At 46.6% G+C, this 12,010-nt stretch overlaps 1 protein-coding gene across 2 annotated transcripts; it reads left to right on the plus strand.

Annotated features, from left to right (window-relative positions):
* Positions 1–1,251: 1,251 nt before the first annotated feature.
* Positions 1,252–8,613, plus strand: HSD11B1 (hydroxysteroid 11-beta dehydrogenase 1). Of its 2 annotated transcripts, none has more exons than XM_029574071.1 (6): positions 1,252–1,446; positions 2,102–2,232; positions 2,965–3,076; positions 3,578–3,763; positions 6,643–6,786; positions 8,032–8,613. In XM_029574071.1, exons 1-6 carry the CDS (start codon positions 1,353–1,355, stop codon positions 8,286–8,288), a joined length of 924 nt encoding a protein of 307 aa, XP_029429931.1. In that variant the 5' UTR covers positions 1,252–1,352; the 3' UTR covers positions 8,289–8,613. The 2 variants fall into 2 exon arrangements, with proteins under 2 accessions (XP_029429931.1, XP_029429932.1); XM_029574072.1 differs by lacking the exon at positions 1,252–1,446 and adding an exon at positions 1,550–1,672.
* Positions 8,614–12,010: the final 3,397 nt, after the last annotated feature.

Genomic DNA, 12,010 nt, shown 5'->3' on the forward strand with positions numbered 1-12,010 from the left:
CTCAAGGATAAGCGCTGTTGGAAGCTTGAATCAGGTTTCCTTTATTTTACTAGGTCTTTGTGATTAACACTTCTCTTGTATTACCTTTCCAACATTTATTATAGTTGATATCAGTCTGTAAAAAAAGTGTACAAATAAAATCAAATGAAAAAGAACTGAAGCAGGTAAAGTGAGAGTGACAGGGCTGGGATAAGAACTGAAGCGACTGGCGCCCCCTCCTGGCCCATTTTATCCTCTGTGAAGTACATCAGAAGAGCCCCACGCCTGCAACAACCCTGGACTACAGAAAAGGAGACCACTGTGCCAGCGTGGGTAACTTCCCACGCTGCAGAATACATCCCGGGGGAGGGACTCTGGAGTCTGTCCCGTGAACTTGTACCCGTGTGCGGGATGGAAGTATTTATCGTGCATGAGCAGTGCTGAGCCAAGGCTACGAACTCAGCAGCTCTCCGGGCTTAAGGGTCAACGTGTCCCAAGGGCGAGCAGCTGGCACCACTCGCCGCTCACAACCATCCCTGGGAAGCTGTGCAGCCTCTCTCTCCCCCATCCCTGGAAACTGCTTTCTTCTTAATTAATCATCTCTAGCAGATAATAAAACAGCTTCCAACCTTTGGTGTCTCTGACTCAGGCTTTTTTTCTCTTTTAATTTTGTCTTTCTGGGATGTTCTTTTTTTATTTCACTTCTCTCTCTTTCCTCCTGCAGCCGATTTTTTTAATGCTTTCTCTTCCCTTCTCCTCTCTTCCTGTTCATCCTACCTGCTCTCCTGTCACCGTTCTTCCTCCTCTTCTGCACGCTCTCCTCCATCACCCTGGATTCCTTCCTCCCATCCTCACCCACTCCCAGGGTCCTTTCTCCTCTCCCTTTCTCTCATAATCCCGTCATTCAACCACCTTGCTGTTCCCTTTCCCTCCCTCATCTTGCTCTCCTCTCTCTCCACCAGCTCTTGCTCCCTCCTCTATACTCCCCCCTCTCTCTTCCCACGCTTACTCTAGAAAGGATCACCCCCACCTCCCACACGCTCCCTTACTCTTTCCTCCCCTCCCCTCCGCATTTACCTAACCCTTGCGCCTGCCAGTCCCTCACCTTTACCCTCACACCGCAGTCAGGAACTGCACAACGCCCTCCCCGCTTCTTGGCTGGGTGATTGGTTATGACCAGAAGAAGGAGCCAATCGCTGGTGGGAGGCGGGGATTAAGCGCGGCCGCCTGCCTCGGCCTCCGTCCTAGTGCCCGCCAGGTGCTGAGCCTGCTGGGAATTCCAAGCTGCAGGTCAGGGAATCTGGCGAGTGTTAGGACCCGGGGGTGCCGAGCCTGGCACCACGGGCGCCTTCTGTCCCTGGCATCGCGGCTGCATGATGGCTCTCTCTTCCCGAGCGCTGCTCGTTGCCCTGCTGGGGCTGGCGCTGGCTCTTTATTTCTACTCGGGCGGGGAGGAGTTCAGGGCAGGTGAGTTAATGAGAGGGGGCAGCCCCGTCCCGATTTCATGGTAGGGGACTTCCAGTTGCCCTCTTCGCTGTCCTTGTTGGTTTAGGGGTTGGGGTTGGTTTTTTTTTTTGGGGGGGGGGGGTATGCATTTGAACTAGCGAGGAGCCCATTATGCACATAGGGACTGGACCCAACTGCTCCTAGCCAGCGCCCTTTAATTACAGCGATGATTTCGGCACAGAATCAGGTAACTTTCTTACTTTCTTTCTTACTTTATTTATCTATCAAACCATGATTGCCCGCTCTCTCTCCCCTTCTAGGCGTGTAAACCTACACAATTCTTTATACATCTGCGACCAGTTTCATACCTTGAAGTTTTCACCTGATAGTCACTAAACGTTATCTCTGTGCTCACGTCTGCCCCTGCTGGCCTGTGAGGGTGTGATCAAGACTATTAGACTAAATTAAACGAAGTCCTCTGACTTGTTGGCCATGGAAGGTAGTGTTACGATTTCTTGAGCAATTGAAGTCGGGCAGCCTTCTACAGGGGTTACATACACGGAGCCCAGGGCAGTGCCAAGCACCCTGAAGCTCTGTCTCTGTGACATTCCTCCACTTCGCCAAGGGGGCACATTGTGATGACTATTGAGCTGTCTAACCGCCTGTTGCCCTTCAGAGATGCTGAAAGGAAAGCGGGTCATTGTCACTGGTGCCAGTTCTGGGATTGGCGAGCAGATGGCCTATCACCTGGCACAGATGGGATCCCATGTTCTGATAACAGCACGGACAGAGGAGAAGCTCAAGAAGGTATATGGGAAGTAGGGGTACAGTCTCTTAACCCACACTTACCAACAGAGTTCTGCTTGGACAGACTAACCCGACTTAATTTTGCCTCATTGCATGCACTTGTCTTGGTTAGATCTATGGGAAATCCACACGCCATAATCTCCACTCAGTCATACAAGGTCACTGATAAAATCCTTTTTAGGGGGTAATTTTGTAACATTGAACATAAAAATGATAGCATTACGCCATAGGTTCTTCTACCTACAAAGGAGGAAGGCAAAAAGACTGTCCTGAATAAGGAGAAAGCTTGCAGGTGGTCTTTCTCTGTGGCTGGCAGCTGGGATGTATCCTTAGCAGCATGACAGCATAACTGCACAGACTGCATGGGCTGGATGATCTTTTTCTAAGGGCGTTTACTATGTTCTTATGTTTAAAAACTATCCAAAATAACACACACAGACTCACCCACTCTTGCACAGCTCATGTGGCTTCATTTACGTGCACACATTTTAAAATGAAAAGTTGGGAGTAACCCATGCCTGAAACTGGGTTATACAGGTACTTTCCACGTGCACAGAGCACCCCCTGATAATTTTATAATGAGCCATTTTTGCATCTAAATCTGTGCATGACTTGTCTTGAAAATCAGGCCCCCTGTAACTATTTTTGCATCACATAAAAAAATAATCATGTCTAATTAAATGTAAATATTTCCTCCCTGTCTGATGGTCAAGTTTGCTTTTTCTACTTCAGGTTGTGGCAAAATGTTTAGCGTTGGGAGCTCCCTCTGCTCACTACGTCGCAGGCAGCATGGACGACATGGCCTTCGCTGAGAGTGTGGTAAAGGAGGCAGAGAAAGTATTTGGTATCTCTCATTTCTTCAATTCATAGAGTTGACAGCTTAAAAAAGTAGTGTCAGACGCCTCCCAAAGAGCTGTGGATAGCGCACACTTTCTGCACCGTTTCCATTGCTCCTGTATTTTTGTTTTTAGAGCACTTTTTTCTTTGCTTGTCAGTTCACTGTGGCTCTAGGTCTGCTAGGTTTCATTCCTGAGAATCCAAGAAAGACGGGGCTGGAAGAAGCCATAGAGTGTCCAGGTTTTTCCTAAACTGTCCCAGATAGCGATAGATGTGTGTCCAGCCTACCCTTAAAATGTTCCCAAGATGGAGATCCTTCCAGGCCCTTGGTGTCTTCTTCCAGTGCTTGTCTATTCTTAGCATTAGGCAGTTCTGATTTGAATCTCCCCTGCTGCCGTTTAAGGCCCCACAGCGAAGCGGAACAACTGACCACTGCTCTCGATGACCTTTGATTACTGCTCCGATTCACCTAAAGCCGCTCTCTCTCTTTTCTCTACCCTTTACACAGGTGGTCTGGATATGCTGATCCTCAATCACATCGGACAAACCTACTTCAATTTCTTTGATGGCGACATTGACCATGTGCGGAAGCTCCTGGAGACTAATTTTCTGAGCTACGCCACGATGACAGTGGCGGCCTTGCCCATGCTGAGAGGCACCAACGGCAGCATTGTTGTGGTCTCCTCGCTTGCAGGTGAGTAACGATTGAGCCTCGGGCTCTCTAGCACCGCCCTGGAGAGTCTCCCCTATTCAACAGAAAATAAATCCCTTGCATTGCTATGACGGATGACCCCAGTGCAACGGCCTCAGCTATCGAAAGACAGAGCCTTTGGGGGTTGTGTTTTTGCTGCCTTTATCGGTCTCTCTTCCAATTTATTTTTGTTTGTTTTTGTAAGCCATCGATATTCCGCCTTTTCCCCCGAGGCAGATTACATAAAGTAACAAGCGCATACAGATCTGTGGGCTACTAATGACTGCACTACACCTTCAACCCAACTACCTAGTGGGGAGCATAAATCTCAAAGCGATTTCTGCAGGCAGAAGGCGTTTTACGTGTGTAAATCTGCCAGCTGCAAAGTGCATACCCTCGAGGAACAAATGTCTGCACATCCTTCTCCAACACGCGTGCTTCCAGCCTCATTGACAGGAGGCGTTCTTGGGAAGGGGAACTTCATGTGTAGATTTTGCATCTTTGCATAAACATTTCCAGCAAAAAGCCGGGCTGAGGGTCTGCGCATGCTTTGCACCTGGGGCAATTTTCAACAAGAAAAGCTTCACGAGAGACAGCAAGCCCCTCCCTCCCACCCACCCACAAAATGGAAAAAGTTACCAAACGGCAGGACAGAGAATCGAGATGCCGTACAAAAATAGTTTTTCAAACTGCAGGAGGGTGCAGGCTCAGAGGTGTCAGCCTTCCGGCTGCTGAACATCTGTGCCGTGCAATTTTTGGATATTCTCGCTGTTTGACCATATAAGACCAGTTTTGCTATCATTGCATTGGCTCCTCATTTCAGCTTGTAACCTCGATCACCTGCCTTAAGCAATGAGACCTCCGTGATGGTTAGGTCACTGTTAAAAATACACGAACCAGGGAGAGCCTTAAGATCTGCTGGATGGAGCCTCAGGCAGATGAGACAAGAGAATGGACTTGTATTGTGCAGGTCCTACTATTTCAAACAATCTACTCGAAACGAGATTGATTCAATGCTATTTGCATTTAGAAAGCAGGTGAAGGCTTTCTGTTTTAAGCAAAGATATGGCCCTAATGGAGACTGAAAACATGGCTGATATTTTTGGGTCAGTGAACGACAGAGTTTGATCAGTTTTAATTTGTCCATGGTTATTTAGTTTATTTGATGCTTTTTGACACTTCAAAGTTTATATTTCTATGTATGTTTTATCGTAACCTGCCAAGCACTTTGGACTGTGTGGGTTAAAAATCTTTTAAATAAGTAAGTCCATGAGATTTGCCAAAGGTCCATGAAGCCCAGTATCCTGTTTGCACCTGTGGCCAATCGAGGTCACAAGTACCTGGCAGGATCCCAAACAGTAGACAGATTTCATGCTGCTTATCCCAGGGATAAGTCTTTTCTTTTGGGAATTTGTCTAGACCTTCTTCAAACCCAGCTACACAAACAGCTTTCACCACATCCTCTGGCAACAAATTCCAGAGTTTAATTATGTGTTGAGTAAAAAAATGTTTTTCTCCTTTGTTTTTAATGTATTACTTAATAACTTAATTGCATGGCTCTTGGACTTTGTACTTTTTGAAAGAGAAAACAACCACTTAATGTTTACCTGTTCCACTCCACTCATTATTTTGTAGACCTCTCAGCCATCTCTTCTCCAAACTGAGCAGCCCTAACCTCTTCAGCCTTTCCTCATAGGGGAGCCATTCCCTCCCCTTTATCATCTTGGTTGCCCTTCTCTGTACCTTTTCCAACTGTATCTTTTTTGAGGCAGTGATCAGAATTGCAACGGTGCTGTAGGTGCGGTTTCACGATGGAGTGATACAGAGGCAAAGGGACATTCTCCATTTTATTCTCCATTCCTAGCATTCTTCTGGTTGAAGGCATAGATGAAGTGTCCTCTACAATGTGTGCAGTAGAGGCAGCCTAGAGAAGGGATCCCTGTGTGCTTCGGAGTCTGCCCCAAACACCCAAATAAAATTAAACTTAAGGCCGAAATATGTTTAACCTAAAACAGAGGAGAGAGAGAGAATATGACAAAGAGATAAAAATAGAAAAAATGGATAAGAAACAAAGACTTTGCAGGGGAATGAAAGCTTTAGGAGAAGAGGTCATGGATAAGGATTTTGGGGGGAGGGAGGAAGATGGGGGTTGACAGGGCAGGGATTGCTTTTGGGCTTGCTCGGTCACACACTCCCAGCCCGACTCCAAAGAACAGCAAGGCGCCCCAGTTTGCCCTGGTGGATAGGTAGATTCAGAAACTATTTCTTCACGGAACGGAGGGTGGATGCATGGAACGACCTCAGCACAGAGGATGCCCAGGTGCAGAGAAGTGAAGGGAAAGCAAGAGATCAACTACGGACAACGTCACTGAACCAGGAAGAAGGCCGAGCAGACGAGAACGAGGACCGATGGCTGCCTGACATTGCTCTAGGCAGCTCGGGGAGGGATTTAGGGACAGGGTTTGGGCAGTAACTCGTGTCCATTGTTGTTTTCCATAGAAAATCTGCCCACACAAGGAGCAGGTGCAAATGTCTGCAGCTGCTTTGTACTCGTGGTAAAATGCACAGGGAAAGTACTTTGTTTTCAAAGCTTTAGTGCAAACTCTGCAGGTGAAAAGTACTGGTGGAGCTTGTTCTAATGCAAACCCACCCAGGCCTCCTCTGCCATCGGGTCCTTGGTTCTGTGTGTGGGTGCCTGTCAGTAGGTGAGTGATGTACATCAGTCTACACACTTCGGGGTACAATAAAAGGGGGATAATGGGAACATCCAGCACCTTTCTTTCAGGGGTAAGGCCAGACATAGGAAGGAATGGTAAGGTATTAACTTCTCAATTTTATGCTTCAAAATAGTAAAAAATTAAATGCTGATCTTTTCTCTGCAGGGAAAGTTGGAGTTCCCCTCTCTGTTCCTTACTCTGCAACCAAATTTGCCCTGGATGGATTTTTCAGCTCCCTGAGACATGAATTTGTCCTGAAGAGCATCAATGTTTCCATCACGCTCTGCGTTATAAGCCTTATTGACACAGGTAAGACCAGCATTGCACCGTGGCACCCATTCGTTCACAGATTGGCTCCATACTGTGCCCAATGGGTGAGGGATGAAAACATAACTGCATAAGGAGGGCCACTGAGTCCAGTACCCAACAGATCCTAACGGGAAGATCTCTCACAGCTCCTGGCAGTAAGAGACGGTGTTCCCCAAGTCAGCCTGGCTACTTGTCCAAATGGTTTTTAAATCCTTGACCATGCCCACTGTCTTGCAGACTGGATGATTGCCTTCTCTGTTGGACTGGGGTAGACCTTTTCTCTTTTGGGATCCTAAATGTTGACTGGCATGCAGTACCTTCTTCTGACTTGGCAAAAATAATGGGGCAGGTTTGTGAGGGTTGGAAGCCTTCACCGCTCAGGCTTGCTTGCATGTGCACAGCAACAGTTGTTAAACATGCAAGGCCGAGGCAGCACCGTCCTGTGAAGGAACAGTTAAAAAGCTTCTAACAAACCTTGAATGAGTTTGGTTTCTATTTTTCTCTCTGCTTAAATGACTGACAAGTATTTTATTTTTTGGTGGGGAACAGGAAGAAGAATTTAAATAAGGTGCATGGAGCACAGGGCTATGATCTGAATTATCTGTCCCACTTCCTTGATCTGAACATTTTCCTGGGTTGCCGTGGGCTATGATGGCAGGGGGAGACACCTTATCCACTCTGTCCAGTTTGATTGGGGTCAGACGCTACAGAAAGAAACAATCTCTGGCTTTCCCAGGACAAGTAAGGGTCTTCTGGGCTTTTCCAGGCTTTACTGTCCCCATCACCTCTACAACCACCACCTTGTCCCTGTAGAAATATTTTCTGGCCCCTGTTGCATCTCATACCAGGACCCTTTCACTTTCCTCTTGGAACAGAGGGTGTTGAAGGAGGAACTGGTTTTGAATTCTGCATAAATTACTTGGAACAGTTTTATTTATTAATGATGTAGGCAGATTATGGTTCTCCGGCTGCTTAGGCTGCCTCGCATACATTTATGTCAAGGAATAACAAACAGCTGGCATTGCCAGGCTGGTGAGTATTAATGGCAGTAGGATCTATTGCTGGGGGGCAGTTGTGTTTCTTGTGTGCTGGTAGGATTGATGATGCATGTCACCTTGGGCAGCCATGGCCTAGCTCAATGAATGTGGAAATGCTCTGTTTCCACCCTGGCCACGTGGCTCCTTTCATGCATAGGCTATGCTAACATCTTTCTCTAAAGAGAGCGGGATTCTCTGACTTTTCCAGAAACGGCCCTGAATCATGTCAGCGATGTGATCCGCCAGCCGCCGGCGCCCAAGGAGGAGTGCGCCCTGGAGATTATCAGAGGAGGAGCTCTCCGCCAGCGGGAAGTTTACTACAAGTATGAAGCCACCAGAATCCCGCTGTTGTTACGGGACTGGGCCCCAGAGCTGCTGGAATTTCTTACCAGAAGAAACTACAATGTGGAAAACCTCAGAGAATCAAAGGAGAGCCGCCTGTATTCCCAAACTAACGTAGCATAAGAGAGCCACAGGCTAAGCAGACCTTCACAGAGATGAGGAACAGGGCCCCTCTAACTAAGGAGCCAAGCTGGGAAAGGAAGAGGGTAAGAGAGACGGGGGAACATAAGATGAAAGGGGGTGAGGAAGTGGACTGGGGTGTCTCAGGAAGAAGGGATGGGGGAGGAGTGTTGGGAATCGGGAGCGAAGGCAAAGATCCGAGCTCATGAGAATAAAAGAATGATGCAATACCTCTTGTAGCACAGCTGAACGAGAGCTTTCATTTCCTTTGTCGCTTGTGCACAATTATTTCATTTCTGTGTTTCTGAAATAAAGTTTGTGGAAGTCACCCGGGTCTTTTTCTGGATCTGCTGTAACCTTCTCCCATCAGCACAGCTCCTCCAAAGCTGCCGCCTTCATGCTCTCAGAACAGCTGAAGCAAGGAAACGAACCCTAACCTTAGTTAAATGAGAAGGTCCTTCCATGCAAACTCTCTCGCCTGCGTGCTGTTGTTTCAGTCTTGGGGGGGCTCCCTTAGAAGCCCAGAGTTGCCCCTGCTTTCCTAGAAAAGGTCAGAGCTAGGTGACATTGGGGTGTGGGTGTATGTGTTGGGGGAAGGGTGGTGGGGGTGCAGACCTGAACTCAAAGAGAACGTTTGGAGTTGGGAATGTGTGCGGGGGTAGCGGAGGCAGGGGATGGGGAAATGAGCAGATCAGTGGTGCCAGAGGACTTTTATCTGTTGGAGGTGGAGTGGCTTTGTCCCTGCAGCTTCCAAATTAAATATTAAGTCCTCGCTGTGCGTCAAAGAGGGGCTAGACCTCGTCTGGTCCACAGCAGTAGGAATGGACATCATTTCCATTTGTACTCGGAGCCGTTGGCGCCGGAGATCTTAATGACCGCACATAGGCTGCATCAGCTGAAGGAAGACGGGGCATGGTTATCGAGTGTGCGCCACCCACCTCTATTAAATGCTCACTACTAAAAGCTGGCATCGGAAGCAGACTCCTGCACCTTTCTAGCACACAGAAATTAAGAAAGTGACAAATACAGCAGCTTCGCCCACAGCTGGTTTATAAAATGCTTCTGTGAGGCTGCAGTGCAAGATTAGATGTAAAGGGCAAGATTTTGCAAATAACTTGGAAGGGGTGACTCCCACCCAGTACCCCTGTTTCAATTTGGGTCTGCTTTTTTGCACATCCTTTGGGTTTGAGACCCCCAATAGCCCCCTCTTCCCCTCCCCCCCCCCCCCAACTACTACCGGGTGCAAATAAACTAAAATGCTGATCTGAACACTTGGACAGGCACCAAAGATAATACAAAGCTGCCTGGCACAAGGGGTGGGCAAGGACCCCAAGCCATATTGCCCTTCTGAGTCAGTGAGTGAGCCCAAAAGGAAAGGGGAGATGCCAAAAGCAACCTTTGCCTGAAGACCCCGTTTTGTCCAGAGCCTGACCTGTCCTGGAAGAGGCAGAAGATAAGAACATAACTAAGGTTCATGGAGCCTGGCATCCCGGCTCTGAGCATGGCCACCTGGCAGACCCGCGGGAGCAGATCTGTTTCCTGTTCCTCAGGCCCTGGGATAGCAACAGCTTTCTTTAATCTACCTGGCTAAAGGTTTAGGGATGTTTATTTATTCCAGGAACTTGTCCAAATGTCTCTCAAACTCTGCTGTTATTTGCCCTGACTGTGTCCCCTGACACAGGGATCTGCGTGCCGTGTGCGTCTGGAAGGCGCTCAGCTGAGGCGTTTGTTGTTGCTGGCGCCGAGTTCTGGAAGCCACGCTCCGATGATACTGGAGCCATCATAGGGGCGCAGTCTCGCAGGAAAAAGTGGCAGCTGTTTGTTCTAAGAGGCGCAGCATTTTTATCTGTTTTGGTGTTCCCACAATTATGAAGGCACTGTTGGATGTTAAATGTGGAATTATTCAGGGACTTTGTATGTTTAATCAGTTAGGCGTTGTCTTATTTTTATTCTTAATCTTTATTGTAGATACTGAGGACAAGAAATTCTTTTAAATAAATTCCACAGCTCGCTAGTGCGTTGAATGAAAAGTACTTTCTAGGATTTGTTTTAAATCTACTGATTGATTGTTTCCTCTTGTTTCAGGATTATTTGAAAGGGTAGATAACCATCCTTTATTTTCCTGTTCCACCTCACTTATGATTTCCGTTCCTTTTTTGGACCATTCCTAACATTCTGTTTGCTCTTTTGACGGCTACCACACCCTGACTGCGCCAAGGATTTCAATGTATTGTCCACAAGAACTTTAACATCCTTTTCCTAGTTACTGACTCCCAATACAGACCCCAGCATCGGGTACCCACGACTGGGATATTTTCCCTATGCGCATCACCACATTAAATTTCATCTGCCGTTCAGATGCGCAGTCTCCCGCTCTCACAAGATCCTTCTGCAATTCCTTGTAACTAACAAATTACAATAAATAATAAGTAAAATGTTAACAAATTTGAATAATGTTTTCTCTTCTGCAAATCTGATCACCTCACTCATCATTCCCTTTCCAGATCATTTATGAATGTGTTAAGCAGTACTGGTCCCAGTACTAGTCCCTGTGAAACTCCACTAAATGACCTTTCTCCATTTGGAAACCTGACCATTCAGTCCTACCCTCTGTTTCCTGCCTTATAGCCAGTTTCCAAGTCCCAATAAGATACTGCTACCTATCCCATGGCTTTTTCATTTTTGGAGGAATCTCTCATGGGGGATTTTATCAAATACCTTCTAAAAAAAAATCCAAATACACTACATTGACTGGCTCACTCTTATCTACCTGTTGTAATGGCACCCGCTTAACGACGGTATAGAAAAGATTTTAAATAAATAAATTTATTGACACCTTCAAAAACAAATCTACAAGATTGCTAAGGAAAAACTTCCCTTTGCTAATTGACTCTTCCCCATTAAGCCATGTCTAGCAGTAAGGTCAGTGATTTTCTTTTTAAGAATAGCTTCTACCGTTTTGCCTGGCACTGATGGGCTCGCTGGTCTGTGGTTTCCAAATCACCCATGGAGCCCTTTTTAAAAATCAATGTCATGATGGCCAGTCTGTTTTAAATAATAGGGCCAGATTACTAGGAACAGGTTTGCAGTTTCACATTTGAGTTATTTTAAGACTCTGGAGTTGCTGCCGTCCAGTCCTGGTGATTTATTAATCTTTAGCTTGACAATTTGAACCTCCATTATCACAGAGATTTGTTTTAGTTGCTCAGAATCTTCACCCTCAAAGAATGTTTCAGGTGCGGGCATGCTCCCACCTTCCTTTTCAGTAAAGATTGAGGCAAATAATTCATTCAGTTTTTCTGCTATTTCTCTGTCCTCCCTGAGTGCTCCTTTTACCCCTCTGTACTCTACTATAGGCATTTTGCTTCAAATGTAATTGAAAAAGATTTTATTATTAATTCTCTCGGCCTCTCGTACTGCTGTTTTACGGCTTATGCTCTTGCCTAGGTAATGGGGCCTGGCTGGCAGTAGAAGGCTGGTGCTAAACCTCCACTAGATGGCGCTATATGACTAAAGGCAAGCTCTTGTGGGTCAGTTCATAGAGTCAAGATTCAAATAACTTTATTGTCAAAAATGACATGAGGCATGTGGTACCTTATTGTCAAGACAATTTTACTTACGTTGCCAAAGTAATATATCTCACATATTATAAGCAGTTGAACTATTCCACAGCCAGGCATGGAGGTGCTTTTCTCTTGAGGCAATTTAAAAAAATTGTAATAATG

This window comes from Rhinatrema bivittatum, chromosome 12 (assembly GCF_901001135.1).
Source record: "Rhinatrema bivittatum chromosome 12, aRhiBiv1.1, whole genome shotgun sequence".
Lineage (NCBI taxonomy): Eukaryota > Metazoa > Chordata > Amphibia > Gymnophiona > Rhinatrematidae > Rhinatrema > Rhinatrema bivittatum.

Bases quoted from the DNA above. Each gene is read 5' to 3' on its own strand.
- HSD11B1 (XM_029574071.1), top strand. From the start codon at position 1,353: ATGATGGCTCTCTCTTCCCGAGCGCTGCTCGTTGCCCTGCTGGGGCTG. The intron at 1,447-2,101 runs GTGAGTTAATGA...GTTGCCCTTCAG, and splicing joins CGGGGAGGAGTTCAGGGCAG to AGATGCTGAAAGGAAAGCGG. The intron at 6,787-8,031 runs GTAAGACCAGCA...TGACTTTTCCAG, and splicing joins TATAAGCCTTATTGACACAG to AAACGGCCCTGAATCATGTC.